The sequence below is a fragment of the Lucilia cuprina genome, chromosome 3 (assembly GCF_022045245.1).
Source record: "Lucilia cuprina isolate Lc7/37 chromosome 3, ASM2204524v1, whole genome shotgun sequence".
Lineage (NCBI taxonomy): Eukaryota > Metazoa > Arthropoda > Insecta > Diptera > Calliphoridae > Lucilia > Lucilia cuprina.
The window spans coordinates 41,524,845-41,551,208 of record NC_060951.1 but is presented as its reverse complement, the minus strand read 5'-3'; the positions used below and the strand labels follow the sequence as shown (position 1 = coordinate 41,551,208).

At 27.3% G+C, this 26,364-nt stretch overlaps 5 protein-coding genes and 1 long non-coding RNA gene across 6 annotated transcripts in view; 2 read left to right on the top strand and 4 right to left on the bottom strand.

Moving 5' to 3' along the window:
* The first annotated feature begins 68 nt into the window (after positions 1-68).
* On the top strand, positions 69-6,592 carry LOC111686697. The gene is made up of 8 exons (XM_046945410.1): positions 69-562; positions 618-769; positions 831-919; positions 1,392-2,692; positions 3,055-3,281; positions 5,534-5,739; positions 5,800-5,971; positions 6,060-6,592. The coding sequence occupies exons 1-8, from the start codon at positions 498-500 to the stop codon at positions 6,407-6,409; spliced, it is 2,562 nt and encodes an 853-aa protein (XP_046801366.1). The 5' UTR covers positions 69-497; the 3' UTR covers positions 6,410-6,592.
* On the bottom strand, positions 515-11,260 carry LOC124418635. The gene is made up of 2 exons (XR_006940117.1): positions 11,132-11,260; positions 515-878 (listed from the first exon to the last, which is right to left on the bottom strand). It is a non-coding gene; the product is annotated as an uncharacterized LOC124418635 (long non-coding RNA).
* LOC111686706 (ferritin-2 heavy chain) lies at positions 10,943-11,858 on the top strand. The gene is made up of 3 exons (XM_023449069.2): positions 10,943-11,087; positions 11,161-11,382; positions 11,450-11,858. The coding sequence occupies exons 1-3, from the start codon at positions 10,950-10,952 to the stop codon at positions 11,657-11,659; spliced, it is 570 nt and encodes a 189-aa protein (XP_023304837.2). The 5' UTR covers positions 10,943-10,949; the 3' UTR covers positions 11,660-11,858.
* On the bottom strand, positions 11,670-12,900 carry LOC111686701 (probable alpha-aspartyl dipeptidase). Its single transcript, XM_023449065.2, has 3 exons — positions 12,748-12,900; positions 12,120-12,680; positions 11,670-11,816 (listed from the first exon to the last, which is right to left on the bottom strand). Exons 1-3 carry the CDS (start codon positions 12,846-12,848, stop codon positions 11,753-11,755), a joined length of 726 nt encoding a protein of 241 aa, XP_023304833.2. The 5' UTR covers positions 12,849-12,900; the 3' UTR covers positions 11,670-11,752.
* A 4,282-nt stretch (positions 12,901-17,182) lies between these two features.
* On the bottom strand, positions 17,183-18,960 carry LOC111686702 (probable alpha-aspartyl dipeptidase). Its single transcript, XM_023449066.2, has 3 exons — positions 18,699-18,960; positions 17,830-18,390; positions 17,183-17,505 (listed from the first exon to the last, which is right to left on the bottom strand). Exons 1-3 carry the CDS (start codon positions 18,815-18,817, stop codon positions 17,442-17,444), a joined length of 744 nt encoding a protein of 247 aa, XP_023304834.2. The 5' UTR covers positions 18,818-18,960; the 3' UTR covers positions 17,183-17,441.
* Positions 18,961-24,339: 5,379 nt separating this feature from the next.
* Positions 24,340-26,364, bottom strand: part of LOC111688001 (chondroitin sulfate glucuronyltransferase) — a 37,862-nt gene continuing 35,837 nt past the window's right edge. The window contains exon 7 of the mRNA XM_046945409.1: positions 24,340-26,032. Coding sequence (XP_046801365.1) covers positions 25,599-26,032 — 434 coding nt within the window. The 3' untranslated portion in view covers positions 24,340-25,598. The remainder of the gene's footprint in view (positions 26,033-26,364) is intronic.

The window sequence follows — 26,364 nt, the reverse complement described above, 5'->3', positions numbered from 1 at the left end:
TTTCTGAAAAATTTTTATTGCTGCAATATTTAAACAATAAAACGTCGAAAAATGTAAGTATTATTTAATAGAATTTCATGTTTTTAATTTAAAATAACACAGTTAAACGTATAGAGTAGTATTGAGTACCCAAACGAAAAGTATGAATAGTCAAAAGTAGTCGAATACTACGGCACTATCAAGATCGATGTATATTACATGGTGGCATCACTTATTATTAAAATACAAATTCTATTATAATCTGGCATCATTCTGCCATTTTCTTTTAACACAAGCACTTGCGCCCTCTTTAGTCAAATGTATTACTTACAGCAGTGCAAACATTTTGAACATGCATTTATAGAAAAAAATTTAAACACCAAAAAGGACGCGCAAATAAAATTCTAATAATATGGAATTAAAAAGGTTTATTACTTTTTAACAAAACAATAAATAAGTGTAAAGTTTTTTTAATAATAATTGTTTCAAAGTATACCTACACAAATCTTCAATTAAGCATGGATCAAAGAACAAATTATTTATCATTGATTCTATTAGACGCCTTAGAGGATGAAAATGAAAGGTGGATTAAATAATTTAAATATATATCGTCTTAGTAACAATTATTTTCTTTAAAGTGATATCAATTTTATATTGGAGCGCAATAGTAAAGCAATTGATCCTTCTTATGTTCCCCAAGACCGGGGCATAGCACCGCTACACTATGTCTGCGGCATGCAGAACAAACAATTGGCTATAGATGTTACAAAACGGTTCCTGAGCATGGGAGGTAAGTGTTTTACATATTAAGAAAGTTATTAGAAAGACGATTAAGCAATCAATGTTTTTAGTTGATCCAAATTGTCGTAGTGAAGATAATATGACTCCTTTGCATGTGGCTGCAATGTATGGAAGAGAGGAAATAGTACGTTTATTATTGGTAAGTTAATTGTTATTCACTAAGTCCAAATACATTTTTCTAACAATATTATATTTTTCGATAGATGCCAAAAAGACCTGTAGTTTTATGATGATTAAATGATGTAGATAGATAGATAAATAGATAGATAGATAGATAGATAGATAGATAGATAGATAGATAGATAGATAGATAGATAGATAGATAGATAGATAGATAGATAGATAGATAGATAGATAGATAGATAGATAGATAAATAGATAGATAAATAGATAAATAGATAGATAGATAGAAAGATAGATAGATAGATAGATAGATAGATAGATAGATAGATAGATAGATAGATAGATAGATAGATAGATAGATAGATAGATAGATAGATAGATAGATAGATAGATAGATAGATAGATAGATAGATAGAGATAATATTATTAATAAACATCTACAGATATTGTGGCTTTAAGATTAATTCCTTCTTTTTACTAATATTTAGGAACATGGAGCCGAATTAGAGGTGTATGATAATGATCGTAAAACACCCGTCTTATATGCCATTGATGAGTGTAACTTTGAGGTTGTGCAAATAATGAAAGATCATATTTTTCTCAAAAAATACGAAAAGAAAAAGGCCAATAATACAACTATTCTAACAGAATCAAGATTTGAAAATTCTTTACATCAAAGAGCTATAAATAATAAAGGAACAACATCTTCAACACCACAACGCACACCAAATAAAAAGGATGAACCAGCGATGGCAAAAAACAAAAATCTATTAAAAGTAACAAGTTCCCTAGATGAATCTTTTGGTCAAGGAAGCGAAAATAATAAATATACCCCAAATCGTATTAATTATAATTATGATGTAACCTCACCTTATTACATAAATATTACCCATAGAAGACATAAACCACAGCCAAAATTTCCAGATCATCCGCCGGTGAACACTGAAGAAACAAATATTAGGGAGGAAAGACATTCTATTGACGATGTCTTATCGATATCAATGCAAAATGTTAATTTGTCTTCGCCAGAGCCGCCAGAACCTGTAAATATTTTCTCTTTAACACAAGAAAATCTAAAAGAACTTACCCAACGTACTGCCTCCTGTGAGAGATCGCGTTTGTCTTTAATTGAAACTTGGAGGGAGAAAGTTCAAAAATCTCGTGCCCGTCAATCTATACTAAAACAATTCGATGATATTGTCGAAATGATAGATCAAGTGGTCGAAAATGATCATTTAAATTTCACAAATACAGAATTAAAAGAAAAATCTCCCCTTAAAGAGACTAAACAACCACCAGATATTGAAGTAGATAGTGGAGCTTGTGCTTCAACATCATCATCTTTAATAGATACAACTGAATATCATAATTTACCCACATATAATAAAAAATATGAAAATAAAAAAGTGCCAGAAAGAAAAACCCCAACAAAGCCTCAAATGAGTTTAAGTAAATTAATACAAACTGTTGCTGAAGCTAAAGAACTAGATTTCGAAGAAAATCATTTACAAATACCGGACACACCTTCCCCTTCCCAACAAAATGCCGATTTGGAAAGTAGTTATCAAACAGTACCAGAAATTGTTATTGGTTCTCCAGATGATAACCACCAGGAGGCAAAAGAACATAATACCACCACAAACTTTATACGTTCACCAAAAAATAATGAGTATTATTTGCAAATGACAGAAGCATATGTTCATACAGACGATGAAAATGGTTTGGTATTCTACGAAACAAAACTACTAAGCAATGTGGGTAATAAACAGGCACAACAGAGAAAACATTGGTAAGTTTTTGTGTTTCAATTAAATTTTTTTTGAAAATTTTAACACACTAGAACACTTATCTACCGGAGAACATACAAAGTTTTTAATTAGTCGTATTTTATATTCTATTCTTTAATGTATTATATGGCTGATATTTATAATTTAATATTAATAAGCATCCGGGGTTTTACCGTTTAATTTCAATATTATCAATACAATTTCTCTTTTTAAATGAGTAATATTTTATCAAATGCGTTTCCTTTTTCAACATTTTATTTTCTAATAAAGTGTAGAACAGTATGAATTTTTATGAAGCGGCTTACTGGTCACTATTACCGCTTTCTCTATTAATAATATTACTATTATCAATCTTATTCTTTAGTACACCAAAAACTCCTGGTCGAGATTTAGACAGTACAATGACTAGTCAATCAACAAATTTAACTATACCTTTGGATTATGATACAGATGCTTTAAGAGCCGAACTAACAGCATTTGGTGAACCTCCGGGACCCATAACTAAAACTACCAAAAAATTATATATTAAAAAATTGATAAAATGTAAACGACACACTACAAGTATTCCGCATACCAAAGAAAATGAAATTAGTAAGTACTTTATATATTTCAATTATATTAAAATTTAATTTCTGTATAATTTATTTAATATGATTCATTCGTCGATCATATGTTTTGTTTATTACATTATTTGGTTTTTTATCATGTTAAAAATGTGTTGTTAATACTGTCAGTTTTATTCGATTCGAAATACTATAATGAATAAAGCATAGACCTTAAAATTACTGGACAATTTTTTTTTTTAAATTTAACTATAATTGTTATAAAATAACGTCCTAGAAGGTGAATATAAAAAAATATACAAATTTATGCAATTTTTGATGCGTTCACCTTTGACAAGTTTATTAGAATCTAGAAACCTTTTTATATTTGGTAAAAGTGGTGGTATAACAAGATTATTTAAAAAGCGTCTTTTATGAAAAGCTTTAGTGTCCGACCGAACGTTCGGGTTCGGAAAAAAGTGAGGTTCGGCCAATGTTCGGTGTTCGGCGAAATTTTGACCGAACGCCGAACTTTTTATAAAATGTTTGAAAATTTGTTTACAGAAATAACATACATTCTGGCTGTACAATCAATTTCCGATATATGTACATGGGTGCAAAACGCCTTTTTAACTGTTGGTTTTTTCGGCTGATTTGAAAAAGTGTTAAACAGAAAGTGATTAAAAAGCTAAGAAAAGAGAAACATTTAATTTCAATTATCTAGTTTCGATTATAAATCTTTGATCTCATTTGTAATATCTAGATCCTTATTCTCAAACTAACTAGACATGTCTGTAAGTCAGTCTGTCAGTCGCTTGAAAGAACGATAGGACCTAAACTATTGTTGCTGTTTGATTGGTATTCAAAATGGACAAAATCGGTTTACATTTGGACATGCCTTTAGAAAATTACTCACGTTCATTACATGCTTAAAAATACTAGTATTTTTATGATATTATACTTAAATTTTTTATGAACAAAAATTTCACATTGAAATTTCAATTTCACAATTGAAATTTGCGAATTGTACTAAGTATTGTAAATATATTATCTTTATATTATAAATATTTTTTTTTTGGAAACTCTATAACTTTACTAATTCGATAAAATTAATTTTTATTTCGATACGTATTTAAAACGAAATTTTGATTACCTTGGATCATAATATGATCATGTATAACAATACTATGATAAATACAGAAATATCATGATGATATTATAAATATTTTAAATAGACTACAATCATAATTTTAACCACAACCATGCGTGCTCTTACAGAGTATTATATCATTTTCAATAAATCGTTTAAAAACCAAAAATAAAAAGCATTTCACAAAAGTGGTTTGTTATTAGAAATTTATCGCTCTGGAATTCAGAATTAGTTCATAATTGACACAATTGCTAATTAAAGACCCTCTTCAAAAAATCTTTCGGATGTTCATATTTTGATTTTAAATATTATAAATTTATTACTTTTTAATCATAAATGCGTTTTTCATTGAAGAAAATAGTTCGTGTTCACCGAACTTTAAAAACCGAACAAAGTTCGGGTTCGGCCGAAATTTTGAGTTCGATCGGACTCTAAAAAGCTTTGAAGTATTATATAATTTGTTAACTGTTTCATTTTTTGTTTAGTTTGAGCACAAATCAAGAAAATTCAAACAAATATTATGGTTTTTTTTAATCACTGGATTTATTTTTGGTTTTATACTTGAAATTTAGTTTTGACAATGTACCGTGTCTCAGATGTACTTAAGCCGTTTATTGTTGAATAAAATTGTGGACATTTAAGTGAAATTTTGATTGACGATTTTCATAGGGCAGGTTCCATTTTCAATAGGCTTCGTCTACGGTACCATGAGACAAATTTGATTGAATTATCTCCAAAATTGCGACCTGTAGTTTGATTACAAGGTTTAAAGGACGGACAGACAGACATAGCTAAATCGATTCAGAAAATTATTCTGAGCCGATTGGTATACTTTAAGGTCTGTATAGGACCAATATTATTGTGCGTTACAAACATTAGCACAAACCCAATATACTCTCCCAACTTAAGTGGTGTTGGGTATAATTATGAATTTACACATCAATTGCAAGACTGACTTTTATTTATAAATATTTTAAATTACAGTTTTTATTAATTTTTTTTAAAGATGGTATTTCAAAATTTTCTTTTTAAAATCATCTATCAAAATTCATTTACATTAAGATATTTTTCGAAAATAAAACGTCGTAAGAAATCTTTCTTAATATTAAAAGATAATTGATATGTCTATCTAAAAAAAAATAAATTTACAGAATTTTCTGTTGAACTGGAGAGAACACTAAAGTCTGAGGAGAATTTCCAACGTATTAAAGACTATATAAAATATGAAACCCAATCTATGGAATATTTTGAGGGTAATATAAACAAAAAACAAATGCGAGAGGGGCATTTAAAGCAAAGTTTCATATACATGTTAATAGATCCACGGATATCGTGTAATTTGCCAGGTGAAAGTGTGGTATGTAAGATTAAATTTGTCTATGATGACTTATTTATATTTAAACTCTTATTTTTTCAGTTTTTAAATGAATTTGATGTTTGGCAACGATTTTTAAAATCTATTTTCTATGTGGGGAAAGGTAAAACATCACGACCTTTTTCTCATTTATATGATGCTATGAAGATACATTCTCGTTTACATAATAAGGATGCGCCAGTAGAAACTGATAAAAATGGCAAGAAAATATCAAGTAAGTTAACTGTATCTATTATTATATTATTTTTTGCGAAATTAAAAAATTATACATATGTATATTTCCTTGAACAATTTCTCATCAGTTAAAAAACAACCTTTAAATGTTGAAATTTTTAAATCGCCACCTCAAAAGAAATTAGATAGTAAAAAAATTGATCGCATTTTAAATATTTGGGCAAATGGCAAAGGTGTTGTTTGCCTTAATGTTTTCCACAACATTTTGCCCGTAGATGCTTTTACTCGGGAGGCGGCTATTATAGATGCTTTAGGTATACAACATTTAACAAATTGTAAACGTGGTGATTACTATGGTCCCTCTAAGACTTGGACTATGAAAGAGAAAAAATATTTGGGTATAGCTTTACTATTCAAAGCTATGCGCATGTATTTAGCTGAAGGTGAATCACAATTATCACCTAGTGATCTTATTTAATGTAATAGGTAGTATTGTTTAATTAAGTGAAAGTTTAATGTGATCTCCGTTTAAGAAAGTATTTTTTTACCAACAATAAGTGCAAATTAGCAAGTGTGACGTGCTTTAATTATTTTTATATTGTTTCCTCATATATACGTGTATAAATTTTAGAGAAAATTCATTCGTGTTAAGAAAATTAAATTACAAGCATAAAATCTGTTTTGCTTTTAATTCAGTAATTTATTTATGTTCTCAATAAAATATAATTAAATTACCAATCGTATATAAACCAAAACAATTAGCAATCTTCTTAAAATCATTTTAAATTCAGTTATTATTTTTATTCGTTACAATTTGTATACTTTTTAAAAAGTACTTTAAAAACCCTGTAACTCAAATCGAGAACATAAATTTTGTATAATTTGTACGTTAAATTCAGAATGTCATTTAAATCCAATCTTAAGCATTTTACGTTAATTTTTCAGAATGTCATTTAAATCCAATCTTATGCATTTTACGTTATTTTTGCATTAGTGTAGTGTATTAAATCTACATTCTTTGTGTGTTTTGGTGTTTTTCGGTAATCAGTTGCTTATTATTTTAGTTAACTGAGTGTTATTGGCTAATAAAACATAAGTTAAAATTGAGAAAACACAATAAAATTATTAGAGTCCGAACGAACTCAAAATTTCGTTCGGTACCGAACCAGAACTTCGAAAATTTAAACACGAACTTTTTTCTTAAATAAAAAACTCATTTATGATTAAAAAGTAATATATTTATAACATTTAAAACCAAAATATGAAAATCTGAAAGGGTCTTTAATTAGCAATTGGGTCAATTATTAACTAATTCCGAATACCATTGACAATGATATAATTCTCTGTAAGAGCACACAGAGAAAAAACATGATTATAGTTAAAATTATAATTGTAGTCTAAACATATTATCGTTATTGTAACAATTTTAAAATATATTATCATTAAATACCGTCAAAATATTTCATCATGATATTATTGTATTTATCATAATATTGTTATACATGATTATATTATGATCCAAGGTGATCAAAATTTCCTTTTAAATATGTATCGATATCAAAATGAATTTTATCAAATCAGTAAAATTTCGCAAATTTCAATTTGTCGATTTATATGAAATTTTGGTTCATAAAAAAATTTAAGTATAATTTCATAAAAATGCTAGTATTTTTAAGTCTGTTATGAAGGTTAGTCATTTTCTAAAGCGAAGCTTATATGTAGGCCATGTCCAAATGTAAACCGATTTTGTCCATTTTGAATACCAATCAAACTGCAACAATAGTTTAGGTCCTATCGTTCTTTAAAAGAGTCTGACAGACGTGCCTAGATCGTTTGAGAATAAGAATCAGAAAATTTCAATGTTACAAATGAAAACAAAGATATAAAGTCGAAACTAGATAATTCAAATTAAATGTTTCACCTTTCTTAGCTTTTTAATCACTTTCTGGTTAACAGTTTTTCAAATCAGCCGAAAAACGAACAGTTAAAAAGGCGTTATGTACCTATGTATATCGGAAATTTATTGTACAGCCAGGATGTATGATAACGTCTGTAAACAAATTTTCAGCATTTTTAAAACATTTTGATGTAAAAATATGATAAATAAACATTTTATAAAAAGTTAGGGGAAGAATTAGAGATTAAATTAAAATTCCTCGAAAGTTGTTTTTGAGTACTCAATTAGATAATTTTGTTTGCTAGTTTAAGGGCCTACTGGAGGTGGTTTAAACTTAAGCAAGAAATGCAAAGCTGATGCAAACAAATTAAAAAAAATTTACTAAAATAAAAATTAAAATGATTGATTTATCGATTCGTATAAAGAGAATAGGGACTTCACAATATATTTTGTAATTGGTCCTATAAAAAACTTAAAGTATACCAATCGGTTCACAATCATTTTCTGAGTCGTTTTAGCTAAGTCCGTCCGTCTGTAATCAAACTACATGTCGTCCCAGGGACAAAGCCTATTAAAAATAGGTAAGATCGGTCCATTATTTCACCTGAACCTCCGAATAGGGCTTTTAAACCTTGTTATTAAACTACAGGTCACAATTTCGATGATAATTCAATGAAATTTAGCACATGATCTTCTGCTACAAAACCAAGTTCCATACTAGCCTCATGAACCTTATAATTACGGCCATGTATAAAAGTAAAAGTTGTGTTATAAATCCGAATGCATATGGGTAATATGTCAAACTAGAAAAACAATAACGATTTCTGTTGTTTTGTATGGCAACATTGCAAAGTTTAATTTTGTACTAAAAAACATCAAAGGGGATTAACATTAGAATTAATTTATTTTTAGATTACCTAATCTGATTATTAATTACCATTTAATTGTCAACTCAAAAACTCGCTCTAAGATCATCTAGCCATGTCCGTCTGTCTGTTGAAAGCACGATAAAGACCGACAGAAAGATCTAGAGAGTTGAAGTATTTCCTATATGTAAGGTTTGTTTCGTACTGATAATGGGTATTATTGGTCCACGTTTTCGTATAGCCCTGATACACAGAATTAAGCTACGTTCACAATTCTAGAGTACTCCACACCCCAGCAAATTGTATTTCTTTCTTTTTCATACCAATATAATTTCAAATTTGACTATCTCGTTTTAATCCACTACAATTTCTGCTCCAGAGTGTAGATTATTTTCAATCTGCAGTTAACATAAAAATGTTAATGCTAACATGACAAATGTTAATTAAAAAAAAAACTAAATTTTGTCAAACAATATATATTTTTTAATAAATAAGCCTATTTGAATGTGTTCGTATAATTGTTGATGAAGTTGAACTGAAGTTACAAAGTACCAAAGTTTTACTTTGCTTAGTACATACAGAAGACAGGGTAGGTTGAACACTGTTTACGAGAGACATGTTTCAAAGGATTAGTGCTGGACCGGTTCGACATTGTATACGGAAGCTGTTTATAAATGGGTTTTCGTTTGTTTGCTGGAGGAATTGGCAGATTATAAACATAGGTTTAGTTCAAAACTGGGTGGTATTTAGAAAAAAATTAGGGGGAGTGAGAAGAAATCAAAAGTTGAAGAACTCAAATAGTACTAAATAGGTTAAAAATTTTAAAAAATTGTGGTATTTTCAACGGATTGATCCCTCAGTAATCTGCAATCGGCATGGGAAGTTGAAACACGGTTATTTTGAGGGAAATTGTTATTTGCATAGGAAAGTAATAGATTTTCGCCACAAATAAGTAGGAAATGCACATACATTTTTTACTGTCAGGATGCAAATATTGTTCTATAAATGTTAAAGGTCATTCTTGGATTCAAATATTGTTTGAGCGCAGAGTGGAGTACTCCAACATTGTGAACGTAGCTTCATACATGCCAAAATCTTATAATAATATTAACCTAATGTTTATAGGAGAGCATTCCATTTACTTCATTTGGTATAATGGGTGGTATATAAGATTCGTCATAGAAGAATATATAACACTATTACTTGGTATGGTGGGTTTTGTCATTATTTTAATTTTTTCTCATTTTTTTCATTTTAAATTTCATATTAAGTGATCCAACTCAATTGTCGATTTTGACGTAAATTGCATCAAAGTTTATACTATTGAATAGTAGGTCAGACGCAATTTTTTAGCGCTATCGGTCCAGGACTGCCTTAAAGGGGTCAAAGTTAGACATTTTGGTCACACAGGGTAATATTTAAGTGAGTGTAATATTTTACTTTTTTGTCCTAGCAAAAATTTTTTAAAGAAATTTTTCTTCATTCTTTCCAAATGTTTTTTTTTATAATTTTTTTTATTTGGAAACAAAAAAAAGGTGTTTGTATAGTAGGATAGGCAGACATCACTAAACTAATTTTGATACCTATCAGGAGTTACAAATTGTTTATGTACCTTTTAAGGTCCCAAAATTGTATTTTTAATGTTATAAAATGTAACTAAAAAAACATAAAAACTATCAAAATCTTATTATTATGGTTAAATATTATCAATACATAATGATAAGATTTTGATAACCGAAAATTTATGGGAATACAGTGGCTCGTTTATGTATTTTTTTCGTATCGAGAAAAAAATAAAAATATAATGATCAATTAGTTTCTTACAGGGTTATTCAGTTTATTTTCAAAATATTTAAATTCATTGTGTTCTTTCTGTTTTACATAAGATGATCATACATTTTCCGACAATTTGTCTCGATGTGAAAAATACTGTAACGCAGAAAGTTTTAATTATGTTCGTCTGATGTTATAATCTTTAGTTTATTATTTTTAATATGAATTCCTCGAAAAGTAAAATTGTTTTCGATTTCATGCGTAGTCTCGTTTGTGGGAAATATAGAAAATTTTAAAAGAATGTGAGGGGCTCTTAAAAGAAGAAATTAATATGGAACTAAAGCATGTCAAAATTATTTGACTATGGTATTTTGTAAATAATAATAAATATTATAAATAATTAAAATATTTTTTAAATAAATACAATGCACCCTTTTTTCGATTTCAAATCGTTTCATTTTTTTAAACAATTTTTTTTAAATATGACTTCATTAGCTCAACAAAATTTGAGACGATTTTTCTGTCTGTTAGTTAGACAAAATTTTTCAAAAGAATGTGAACAAGCTATTAATAAACAAATTAATATGGAATTAAGAGCATGTCATCATTATTTGGCTATGGTAGGATCTATTTATTTTTTTATTTTTTTTATAAAAAATATTACCTCCATTATAAAACATTTATCTTTTCTAGGCCTTTCACTTCGATCGCAGCGATGTTGCGGCACCAGGAGTTTTTAAATTTTTAAATGAAGCCAGTCATGAAGAGCGTAAACATGCAGAAATGTTAATGGAATATATGAATAAAAGGGGAGGTACTATTAAAGTTGAAGCACTAGAAGCTCCCAAATCCAAAATTGAAACAGCCAAAGATGCCATGATGGAGGCTTTAAACATGGAAAAAGAAGTTAATGAGGTAAGAAAAATTTTAATTTAATTTAATAAAAGTGACGAAAGTCTTGTTATTATAAATATTTATTTAGGCTCTTTTAGAAGCCCATGCTATTGCCTCTAAAAATAATGATCCCAATATGTGTGATTTTATTGAGGCAAATTTTCTTCAAGAACAAGTTGATGCCATTAAACAGTTGTCTGATTTTATACGACAAATTGAACGTTCTGAATGTGATTTGGGCAATTATCTTTTTGATAAATATTTAGCTACCAATAGTGGTAATATGCATAAAAAATAAACATTGTAAATATTGTATTGGTCTTCAAAAATTATTCTCTTGTTTATTTGTTATATTTGGAAGATACATTTTTATTTGTAGGCCTTTAAATATTTACAATTCATTTAATAAAAAACTTAAGTCTGAGTTAGGTTCAAATTCGATTGGTTCCATGTCACTGAAAAGAAAAAAAATCGTTAGAAATTTTCTCTATAATCGAAATTAAAACATAGAAATTTGTTGTCAAATTCACAATCAATGTCGAATCGTTGTAGCATTGTATATTGTAAAAATTTAACAATTTAAAAACATCAAGAATAAAAAATTACGATATACTACGATACAACACCGATTGAGAATTGGATTATTGATTTTAGGTTCTTTTTCTCAGTTGATCTAATAATGTACACAAGTATATAGATAAGATTTATAACTTAAAAATAAAATAAACTTTTAACTAACTATTTTCATGTATACTCACGGTCTAAATAACTTTGCATTTTTATCACCAACCAAAGTGATTTTATCGCCTTCTATGAGAAGAGCTGTTCCCTCACGTAAAGCCAACACTAGTCTTTTATGAAAAATTAAAAACTCATTCAAACGTTCATCTCTAGTTTCACCTCTATGTTTGCTATTTGGATCAGTTTCCTGATAATGAGGATTAATATTGAATGGTACTAAATTCAAGGCCTCAAAACTGGGAGGATAAGCCAAAGGCATATCATTGATGGTATTTATAGTACGTGCAGCAATATTCGTACCTGCACTACTGCCCATAAATGGAATGCCTTTTTCTAAAACTTGTTTTCTTATGGGCTCTACAAGATTTAAATCGTATAGAGTTTTTAATAAAACAAAAGTATTACCACCACCCACAAATATAGCTTGAGCTGATAAAATAGCTTCAACTGGATTGGGTTTAGTGTGAATACCCTCTAGTTGAAAACCCCAGGGTTCTAAGGCATTGCCAATAACTTTTGTGTAGGCGTCATGATTGGGCATAGCATAAGGTATAAATAATATTTTTGTAACATTTCTCCTGTAAAAGATACGATAAACTTTATTAATAGTTTTTCATATTTTTATAATAGTTACCACTAACTTACTTGTTAAAGAAATTTAAAATTACTTCTTTTTCATGTTCGAAATAACCATAACCATAAACTCGCGATGAAGAAATTAATAGAACCGAACGCTCAGCAGTCATTTTGAAAAATACTTTAATTTAATACAACATAACTAATTAAAGATTACTGTTGTAAATTTATTAAAAGAATTATCAGGTTTTAAATACCAATACACTAAAATATCTTTAATCAATCTGTTATTTTGTTTCTACTCTTGTAGATAAATATTAAAGAACAATCATAGCAACAACATTTATTATGGCTACATCGAAAAATAGGTCATAAGTAGATCTACAAAAAAAATATATGAACAGTGTTGGAAAAACAAGTAGCAGTGCTAAAATCGGCAATGTCGAATATTTTTGTTTGTCTATTGAAATCAATTTTCTAAAGACCCCAGTTATATCGGATCCAAATTTTCAAGAATTCTGTCGGACACGCTTTCTAGAAGTTTAGTATTTAAAATCACCAAAATTCCACAATAACCTCTATAAATAATGGAGATATAATCAAATTTTCGAGATAACCACTGAAAAGAGAATATTTGTACATGCACAACCAACAACATGCGGTTTTTAAAAATTTAATTTTAAAGTTTAAAGAAACAAATTTACTGCTGCGCATATTGTTGATTTTTGTGGAGTGTGTCGATCCACACCAGGAAACTTTTTTGGGAAACTTTTGATTTTGCGTGAGAGGGAAAGATAAAAATTATTATTTCTCGCGGTACGGAGTTTCTCGTACTCGGAAACTTTTGTTGTTATTCTTCTTATTCATACAACTACATATCAATTCAATTAACATGTAGTTTCTGAAACAAAACTTTAAAAATGAATTAAGAAAAAGTTATTCCACAAAAGTTTCCTATTGTCGACCAGGATAACAAGTAGTCCGACTCTCATATACATGAAATTACTCTCTCACATCTACGAGTGTCGTGTGAATTCGACTCTCTTGTGAGAAATTTAAACTTGTCAAATCCCTCAAATGTTTAACTTACTTTTTTGGCAACTTTTAATGATTGTACGCGAAATTACGGTTGTGCACAAAAAATCTGTAATTTTTTAAAATAATTTTAGCTCACTTTTCATACAAAATTTTGTTTAATTTTCTAAACTGGAAAAAAATATTTTTTTCTAATTATTGACATTTCATTTTTGTTGTTGTTGAATTTTAATTTTCAAACAGAGTTTCAATTTTTGGTACTGAAAATTCGAACAAATTTAAAATTGTAACTTTTTTATAAAACTCTGTGTGTTTGGAATGCACCAATACATATACATTTTTGTTACTAACACATATTTAGAGTTAGGTACCCTACAAGCAAGAAGATACGAAAACGAAGAAGAAAAAAATTATTGCGGCAACAATCATATTCGTATTGCGGAAGATACCTCCTTCGGGAGAGATTGTGCGGCCAGGGGGATACTTCTAAGCAATACGAAAGCAATACTCCAAGAAGACAAAAAAGAGACATTGCTAGATAATCAGCATGGTGAAAATAAGAAGATATCTTCAGATAATCGTCTGGAAGATATATTGGAGATATTCTCCTATTATCTTTAGGAAGAAAAGTATAAGAAATTAAAAAATTGCCAATTTGAATACACATTTATTAGTGTTAGCAATAAAATATTACAATATGGAAAATATATTAACGTTTCCCCAGCACAATTTTGTTTTACCCACAGGAATATTCTTTTAATATTGATTTCTTTTAAGTACTCTGAAAACCAAAACATCATGACTATCCATTTTTTATGTGAAAATAAAGATAAACTTACATTTTTCCAAGCATAAATTACCATTGTAATGATGTCGTCTTGATTTATCGCGTATTAACTTATTGTAGTAAGATTTATTTAAAAAAATATTTTTTTTCTTATTTTGAAAATATTTTGAAGTTTGAAAAAAATATTTTTATTGCTATAATATCATCTATGCGATAACATAACGATATCCTAAACGCATTGCATAGGATGAAAATCCTCTTACAGAAATAAATACAACAATTTGGCAACATAAAATACTTTACAAAATCAAAAAAATATTAATTAAAATATTTTTATTGCTTATTGCCGATTTTACTTTTAAATATTAACATTGCGATATCAAAAAAATATTGCTTGGGTGATTTTCTTCCAAATTATAAAAAATTAATATTGCTTTGATATCTTCTATGGACGATATCTTTCAAATGTTTGTAGGGTACTTTTTCACTAACACATACTTAGAGTTAGGTACTGCTGTCAAAGAGTCGGACTACTTGTTATACTTTGTTTTAAATAAAATAAAATTTAAAATATCGATAGCATTTATATTAAGATACAATTGTAAAGACTCAAAACATATTTAATTTAAAAACGAGAAAAATTATAAGAATTCGTTTTTAAACGGGAAATTTACTCGGAGTCGGTTTACAGAACAGACAGGATTAATACATTTTAATTTTTGAAGAATAATAGACAAACATTACAAAATATTTTTAATTCGATTTAATAAAGTTAAAAGTACACAATTTTTTTTAAATAAGGGTTTTCATTTAAACACTTAAGTTTCCCATTTGTGCAAGTGGGCAAGTTTATTCGACTTGTTTCATGAAATCCCTGTTCAAATTCTGTTCAATTACAATATTTATAAACATTTTACAGCAATGTCAAACGAATTCAAAAAATAAAAAATAAAGTATTTGAACCAAAAATTGTACAAAATATATTAAAAATGTGAATAGTCAAGTCCATAAATTTAAAAGTGAACAATAAGTGAACAGATTTATTAAATGCACAATAAGTTTGCTCAAGTTTGCCAGTCTAAATAGTCGCTCAAACTTATAAGGGTTGTACAAATCAATTTTCATACAATTCAATTGCGAGGATGGAAACATGCACAGGTTGCACAGTTTAGGAGAGTTTTGAACGTTTAAATGAAAACCCTTAATATATTTGTAATTGAGGGCAATTTTACTCTCTATCATAAAGTTAATGGATATTTTTTACTTTAAAATGCGCAAACACACCCATTATTTATACAATACTTCTATCAGATTACTAAATTCTTATCAATTAAAAAAACATTTGTTATTTGTTAGTTAAAGTCAAAATAAAATCAGTTTTACGCATATTTGTCATTTGAAGTAAACGATCGCTTCAGAATATTGTGCATTATTATATTTTTCCAATCGATTTAAATCTATTTTTATGATTTGGATTTCTTTTTTGCAATTAAATGTAAATTTTTTCAAGAATCATGGAAATACGTTTTAAAATTACTGTAATTTAAAAAAATATTTCCCAGTGAGTGTTAAAGAATGATTTTTATTTTTTTTAAATTAAAAATGTTTTCCACAAAGAGTCTTTAATAGACTTTGTTTTGTATTGAAAATGGCTACCATTAAAAAGTGATGAAATGGTATTAGTAAGGAAACTTGTCATATATTTCAAAATATATTTATCAAATTTTCATAAGGATCTAACCAAAATTGACACCTATAATTGTTACTGTGAATCATATTAATGTCAAAAATGACAAAACTGTCGTAATGACGAATGGTTCAATCCTACAGACAATATTTCAGAATTACGCTTTGAAACATACATTAAAATTAACCTGAATTATACATTAAAATTTACACGTGCTAGAACTAGAACTAAATTAGAACTGAACTACAACCTAGTTTGAATGGAACTGATCAAGAAATAAACTGGATCTGAACCAGAACTAGAACTTAACTAGAACTCAACTAGAACTAGTTGGAACTGAACTGAACCAGAAATAAACTGGATCTGAACCAGAACTATAACTGAACTAAAATTGTAGTAGAACTGAACTAGAAACGATTATAATAAAAATATATGTTTTTTAATACACATATAAAACAATTTAAATGATACATCTCTCACAAGTGTTAAGTGTAAACATACTGCTTAACGTTAAATGCTATATTTTACTGCATACTTTTAGGAATACTTAAAATTAAAATGTTATTGAATATTATGGCAATGTTTAGGCAACATTTTAATAAATAACACAATTTGTATGTTTATAAATAATACAACCATCTCAAATATATAATAAACACTAACAAATTTTCCCATTTTAGACATTTCAGTTGGATCACAGCAATGTACCGGCACAAGTAACGTAGATATGCTGAATTATTAAAGGAATATATGAATAAAAAGGAAGCCACAATTAATATTGCAGCACTTTAAGATCCCAAAATCATAATTGAAACCGTTCCCATGACAATTGGATCTTAGCTCCGAAACGACCCGAGTCATACTCGGTCAAAGATTGTCAACCCAGCGACAGCTGTATCAACCGAAACTTTTTTCCCCAGGAAAGAACTATCAGCCACAGTCGAGCTGTTACAACAACAACATAATTGAAACAACAAAAGATGTCAAAATGGAAATTTAAGGTAAGAAAATTTTAATAAATTTTATAAAAAGTCAAGTTATTTTAAATATTTTTTGTAAGAATTTTTTTTAAATATCGATATGATATGATATGTTCCATTTCATCGATTTAAAAATCTTGTTGTTTATTTGTTATATTTGGAAAAAATACTTTAATATTGATGCTTAAATATTTACAAATCATTTAAGGATCATAATCATTGTTGTTTATTTGTAATATTTGGAACATACTCTCTAGTATTGGTGTTTAAATATTTACACATCATTTAATAAAAAACTTAAGTCTGAGTTGGGTTCAAATTCAATTGGTTCCAAGTTACTGAAAAGAAAAATAAAAAAAAAACATATTTATAAATTTTCTATATAACCAAACTGCTGCAAAAACAGATTTTATTATCGTTGTCAAATTATATCTTGTTTGTTTTTATGATTTACTTTTGATTAAAATATTATTTTAAGTATTCAAATGTTATTTTTTTAAACATAAAACAAAGAACAAATTTTGTTCTGTGTGATTACTAGATCGAATGTACTTGATTATGTAGATTAGATTTGCATTTTAAAAATGCATTTATCTAAATTAATCATGTCATAATAATACAACATATAATTTTCATATACATATGTATGTACATATACTCACGGTCTAAACAATTTCGCTCTTCTGTCACCAATCAATGTGGCTTTATCACCTTCTACTAGAACAGCAGTACCCTCACGTAAACCCAATACCGGCCTTTTATGAATAAGTAAAAATTCCTCCAAACGTTGATCTCTGGTCTCACCTTTATGTTCAGTATTTGGATCAGTTTCCAAATAATGGGGATTTATATTAAAAGGTACTAAATTCAAAGCCTCAAATGTGGGAGGATAAGCCATAGGCATATCGTTTGTGGTATTTATTGAACGTGTAGCAACATTAGTGCCTGCACTACTTCCCATATATGGAGTGCCTTTATTTAAAGTTTGTTCTCTTATAGCTTCTACAAGATTTAGATCGTATAGAGTTTTTAATAAAACAAATGAATTTCCACCGCCCACAAATATAGCTTGAGCTGAGGCCACAGCTTCAATTGCATTGGGTTTGGTGTGTATGCTTTCCACTTCATAGCCCCAAGGTGATAAGGCATTTCTAACCACATCTGTGTAGGCATCATGGTCTGGCAAAGCATAAGGTACAAATAATATTTTTGTAACACTTTTTCTGAAAAATAATTTTATTATTAAAACACTATGCTTTCAAAAAAAAAGAACTTCGAGATACACAAACGTTTCACTATAGTATAAAAAGATTTTGTATATCTTAAAAAAACGTTTTTAAAGATATCGTTTTATATTCATTCATATAATTTTGATTTTCTTACAATAACAAAATATAAGTGAAATTTTTACACTCATACGTCATCTGTAAACATCACATAAGTTTACGTGGCTCGGCGTTTCTTTTGTGCAAATCTCACATATTAATAGTGAAATTTACTAATTTTAATGATTTCAATACATCTAACTTACTTGTTTAAAAATTTCGTTATATCTTCTTTGGTATGCTCCAAAAAACCATATCCAAAAACTCGCGAAGAGGACATTAATAGCAGCGAACGTTCGGCCGTCATTTTTAATAATGCCTTCATTTAATACAATATAACTTATTTGAGATTCCCGTTGTAAATTATTAAAAGTATTATCAGGTATTAAATACCACTGTAATCAATCTTTTCTTTTGTTCATGCACTTGTAGATAAATATGCAATGAATATATCAATTAATTATAATTGAATATGAAAGCGACAATGTAGCAACAACTGTTTTATTTGTTTACGCCTATCAGCTGTTTTGTATTTTAGCAGGGTTAGAGATTTTGGGACGTTTTTGTTGAAACCGAACAGTTGATTGTCTAACGTTTTTTTTTTTGCTGTGTAAGATATACAATATTGTTTGAAACCGAAGCAACTTTTATACAAAGACCTATATTTTCTATTTTAATTGATTTATTCAAAATATAATTGATTTGTATATTATTATTTCTCTACATTATAATAATAACAACAAATCTTTAATTTAACAAAAAATAAGAACTAAATTATAAACTTAAACAACTTTTTGCTCTCTTATAAAAATCTTTGTTTCTTAAAGCTATATGCTTTAAAACGATGGGTTGTGACAATGAGTTTATGACGTTTTAAAACACGTAACAGCTTCTCTCAGGGATTTGATTGTCCATCAAAATCACTACACTCGAACCCGATAACTTCTTTAACATCAAATTTGGTAAGGTTTTCAGTTCATTATCATGCTGAAAATAGCCCAAATAATCTATTTGTTTACCCAAACACATTCCACAAAATAATCCATTTGTTCAGCCAAACATATTAAACAAAAGAAATAATTTGTTTTGCCAAATATATTCCATAAAAAAACAGATAGACAGACAGACAGACAGAGAGATAGATAGATAGATAGATAGATAGATAGATAGATACATACATACATACATAGATAGACAGACAGACAGACAGATAGATACATACATACATACATACATACATACATACATACATACATACATACATACATACATACATACATACATACATACATACATACATACATACATACATACATACATATATACATACATACATACATACATACATACATACATACATACATACATAATAACATACATACATACATACATACATACATACATACATACATACATACATACATAGATAGATAGATAGATAGATAGATAGATAGATAGATAGATAGATAGATAGATAGATAGATAGATAGATAGATAGATAGATAGATAGATAGATAGATAGATAGATAGATAGATAGATAGATAGATAGATAGATAGATAGATAGATAGATAGATAGATAGATAGATAGATAGATAGATAGATAGATAGATAGATAGATAGATAGAAAGATAGATAGATAGATAGATAGATAGATAGATAGATAGATAGATAGATAGATAGATAGATAGATAGATAGATAGATGGATAGATAAATAGATAAATAGATAGATAGATAGATAGATAGATAGATAGATAGATAGATAGATACATAGATAGATAGATCACCACTTCAAAAGTAGCACTAAGTGAATTTTTATACCTCCTGTGAAAGCGATGTTTATTGACTTCCAATACAATTTTTTTAAATTGAAGATAAATTGAAACCAATTTTAAATTAAACCAATTAATTAATGAATTCGTGTAATTTATTTATTTTTGTTAATTTATATTTAAGTCTGATTGTATTCTATATTCATACGATTTTACTTTTTTTTTTTTTTTTTTTTTTTTTTATTTATTAGACAAAGTACATAATATTTGTATTCTCAAAATGTTGGCCTCAGCGCCAAGAAGGCATTTTTGAGGCAAGTTGGCAAAGTATATAGATATATATTTAAAGTGTACAAATAATATGTTTATAATTTATAATAGTATGTTAAAAATTCATATTACAAATTGAAAGTATTGATGTTTATTGCAGTTCCTATAGAAACGTTTCCATTAAACTATATAAATAATCTTTACTTAATGATTTAAATATTGAAATTCTCTCAATTGATTTTAAAGAAGGTGGTAAGTTATTATATAAATTGCCACCTACGTAATCAATACGCTGCTTTGTTTTTTCCAATCTGCATCTTGGAATTCTAATATTTGAAACATTTCTTGTATTAAAATGAGTTTGATTTTGAAAAAAATTTATTGTAGATTCATTTGTGTTCCGTATATTTTTGAAAACAAACACTAAAACCTGGTGCTCATGTAAAGCAGAAATTGGTAAAACAGTTTTAACAATATCTCTATAAAGTTGTGTTGTTGAATACATTCTGGGTAGATTATAAACAATTTTTAAAGCTTTATTTTGGATACGTTGTAAGGATTTTTGCACAATATTCTTCTTATTGAATGCATAAACACTTGCTAAATAATTTAGATGTGAATGTATTAAACTATTGTAAATCATTAATTTTGTTTTTACATTTAGTTTATTTTTAAATTTGTATAAAATTCCAACAGCCGGAGCTATTTTATTTTTCACCTCATTAATGTGAAGATTCCAAGATAAGTTACTTTGTAATGTTATTCCTAAATATTTAACTGAGTAACTTTCACATACAAACGTTCCATCAACACATACTGAAAAATTACTGTTAGAACTAGTGGAATTGGCTCTAAAACGAACTAATTTGGTTTTGTCGGAATTTAGTAGCAAACGATTTAAACGAGCAAATTCAAATATTAAAGCTGAGTCTCTTTCAATATTTGTTTTCAAAACTAAATCGTGGTTGAATGGGTAAAATAAGCAGACATCGTCAGCAAACATAAACAATTGACCTGTAAGATTTAAATTTTTTAAATCATTTAAATAAATCAAAAAAAGTAACGGTCCTAGACCACTTCCTTGTGGCAAACCATATTCAACAGTGCCAAGACTACTTTTGGAATGGTTAATTTGCACAAATTGTTTTCTATTAATAAAGTAATTTCTGAACAAAGACAGTTCACGAGCTTGAACACCATAATATTCCAGCTTCTGTAGCATTATGTTATGATCAACAAGATCAAATGCCTTAGAGAAATCAAAAAACATTCCCGCAACTCCTCTGCTGCCATCATCCAACCCTTTACAAATACACCTTACAACATTTGATACCGCATCCTGAGTACTAACTCCTTTTCTAAATCCAAATTGATATCGATATAAAAGTTTATTCTCTTCTAAATAACCTAACAGGTTATTACATATAATTTTTTCAAAAATTTTATCAATTGTTGATAGAACAGCAATTGGTCGATATTTATCTACAGTAGATGCACTAACTGTTTTTGGAATCGGGAGTATTTTTTGAATTTTAAAAGCATCGGGGTATTCTGAAGTTATTATCATTTTGTTGAAAATATTAACTAAAATAGGTAAAATTTCACATAAACATTCCTTAACAAATTTAGTAGAAATGTTGTCAAAGCCTGGAGTTTTGTTTGTATCCAAAATTGAAACTATATTACTAACATCATTTTCATTAATTTCATTTAAAATAAATCGGGAATTTACTTGAGTAAGTGTCATTAATGAATTACAAGAATCACTTGGTGTTATTTCAATTTTTTGTTTAAGTTCACTTACAACTGAAAGGAAATAATTATTTAATAAATCGGCTTTAACTTGATCATTTAAGATATTCCTACCATGCGCATCAATAAGTTTGTTATCCTGACATTTCGATCTACCAAGGGTATTGTTTATAAATTGCCAATGTTTTCTTAAATCATTTCCAGCTCTATTAAAATGTTCAGTGTAATAATTATTTCTACATTTTTTTATAGAAACTTTAATAATTTTACTTATTCTTTTTAGAACATCTTCAACATAAACTCTATTTTTCAATTTACGCCTCATTTTTAACAACTTCTGTTTATATAAGATTAACTCTTGCAGATTTTTGTTTATCCAAGGAGTTAATTCAAAATGCAATGGTTTTTTAAACTTTGTAACTACAGTAGAGTTATTTATAGCTGATTCAATTTCAGAAATTAACAAATTTGTCAAAACGGACACATTTAACGACGAATAATTACATGGCAATAAATTTCTTAATTGATCTTTAGCCTTATCATAATTACAATAAGTTTTCGATACTTCAATGTATTTTTTAATTCTTTCTAATAATAACTTCCAAAAATAGAACATAAAATTTAATTCCTGAGAGATTACGAATGTAGTGAATTTGGAATTAAATAAAAAGGAAATCCCTCCTATGACAATCTTCTGAAATCATAACTTTTTCATGACTTTTTCAGTACTTCCTTGGAGTAAATACTACTTCTTTTTTGGAAGTTCTTTTTTTTTGCTGGGATCACAATCAATTTTTTGAATTGATTTTACGATGTATATCCATCCATGTAAACCTTACTATATAAGTTAAAAAATTTTTGCTTTATCCATTTGAAACCAGCATTCTGAAAAATTGTTAAAATCAGTACATTATTTCACCCTCACACAACCGTAGCCATATTATCGGTCATTAGAGCTCAAAATTATATTCATCTCTACACAAATTGTGACAACTTAGTTTTATAAACATCTAAAGTTTATACTAAGAAAAATCAATAATTTCAAGCAATTTTCAATTGCACTGAAAAACCCTAAATTATTTTTTATGCGAAAAAGATTTTTTCTTGTTCTGAAAAATATTGATGTAGAAATAGTATAATTTTCGATCGTAATTACTAATTATGTTGAAAGGGAAAAATAATAATACTTATACTATATTATACAATAAAACAGGGAAATTTAATAGTTATTAAATAAAATCGTTTATTTCATTTTCTTTTTATTTTATTATAATTAAAATTACTACAATTTTAAATAAATTACACGAAAAATAACTTAAACATAATCCACATACATATATACAATAAACTGATAGATATAAATTTAAAATTTCCTGATTTGTGTATAACTTAATTTAAATATATAGTAATATGTATTTCAATTAAATTCATACACTGAGAATAATTCATGCCTACTATACACGAAAAATGTCGTACATTATACAAAATGCTTGGTGGTTTCGTACCACGAAATTTTTTCGTAATATATACGAAATATTTTACTAAAATGAAATATAATTTTAGATTTTTGTTTTATTTTAAAATTTTTTTTCTAAATTATATAAAAATTTTAGTTCATTTAAAAAAACATATATATATTAAATTTAAAAACAAAAACAAATTGTTTTATGTTTAACAGATAGTTAGTTAAATTGTTTGAAAGAAGGGTGTACATATGTATATACATCAAATCCGAAGAAATATACATAGGCCTCTATCGGATCTGTTATGTGCTCTTTAACCAGTGCCACAGGTGGGAATCGAACCCACCACCTCCGGTCTACCAGACTAGAACACTGACCACAAACCAACCGGAGGCTTATCTTATGAAAATAAGGCAGCTAATTTTCTGTCAATTTAAAATTACGTTTAAATCGAAAATAAAAAAAAATGTAATAAAATAATTTAATTTTTTAATATTAAAAATAATTCTTGTATATTACAAAATTTCATTACATTTCTAAAATTAGAAAATAATATTTCGTTATATACACACAATTTTTAGCATGGATTATTTTTAGTGTATAAATTTATTACTATAAACGTACTTACTATAAAGTAAACAATTATATCAGCAAGTAAATGGCATAATAATAATTTTTCTATCAATTTCATAGGATTTACAGTACATTATTTCTGTTTTTTTTTATTGATTTATTTCTGTATTTAGTAAACTTGTCTAATATAAAAGTTGTTTCTTAAACCTTTGGCAATTTTACAAAAATAATGTAAATTAATATTTAATTTGCATGTATAGTTAAATAATAAACTTAATGAGAATTAAATGACTACGAAAATTATAATAATAAAAATGATAGAGAGGTAGTAGTAACATCTAAGGCAGTCATAAGTTTAAAATAGTTTAATATTTTGATGTAGATTTTCCTTAATATAAAACCAAATTTATCATGGAATCATTTTACAAACACAGACCAAGTTTAAATACAACAAATATAAATTAAAAAATTTAAAGGACTTAGAAAAATTAACTAAAACTATAGGAATAATTTGTATGTTTACAAGCAAGATTTTGGCAAACAAAAGTGGGTGTGTGTATGGTGTGATATAATTAAATATCTAGCTAGAATATATATTTACATATACATTTTGACATTCTAAATTGAGCATTAAAATAACTTCGTTGGCTACTTTATAAGAAATAAGTTTTAATTTCGTTATAAATACAAAAAGGAACTGCTTAAAAAAAATAAATGTCTAATTTAGTGCAAAAAAAAAAACTTATGCAAGAAATAATTTTTTCAAATCTTTATAATTCTTGAAATCTATTATTCACAAATTATAGTAAAACAATACTGCGTTTTAAGAAAATTCTTGTTTTAAATATTTTGTTTGTTTTATGGCATTAAGTCCTGCTAAAACAAATTGTTTACAAATTTGAAATAATTTTTAAGAAAAATTTATTTATTTTTTTATAAAATTCAATTTTTAACACAATTTTTACAATAAGAGAGAAAAAAATTTCAATAGTCCTTGATAAACTTAACCACTAATACATACACAAAATATTATTTACAACAAATAAATAAATAACAATAGAAAATAAAAAAATAGTATTTAAAATTTCCTAACTACACGCTATACAGTATAATAACACAAAAAAAATATCAAAATACTTCACAATTAAAAAAATAATAATTTAAAATTAAAAAAAAAAAAAAACTCTTATAACACTATTATCATAGTAAACATTAAAACTTAAAGTGGGAGAGTGGTTTATTTATATTTGGATAATGTTAATGAAGTTGTTAGTTTTCATTTATGTATAATACTTTTATCTTCATAACGTATTATGGAATCTCCTATTTGTTTTCTTGATGCCAAATGTATGCACTTATGTCGATGTTGTTCAATACGACTACTTCTGCTATCACTAGCACCACTCCTTCTGTTTGTATCATAATCAGCCGTATCAATACTATTTTGTTCATCATCGTTTAGCATACACTTTGGTATGTTATTGTTATTATTGTCAATGTTATTGTTTTCATAATTTTTATCAATGAAATTTTTTATGGCCGTACCATAGCGAAGATTTGGCTCCACGCCACGCAACATGTGTACCGGCAGCTGTGACGATACAAACATGTCCAGTATATTGTTTATTGTTTTATCAGCACGTGTAAGCAATTGTTCGATATCATTGTCAGTGCGAGTAATCGGCAAAGATGTTTCAACTAGTTTACGAGCTGGTAATGAAAAAAGGAAAATATTTAATTTAATTTTAATGGAAAAAATATGTAAAAAAATAACAGTATGTATATAATTCTTATAAAGTAAATTTAAGTTATTTAATTTAAAATTTTAATATTTCAAAATTTATTGTTAAAAAATTAATTGCCTTATTCATAAAAAATTGTCCTATAAACCTGTGATAAATTGCTATGAATAAGGCCCTTACTATTTACAGGAAATAGGTAGATAGATAGATAGATAGATAGATAGAAAGATAGATAGATAGATAGATAGATAGATAGATAGATAGATAGATAGATAGATAGATAGATAGATAGATAGATAG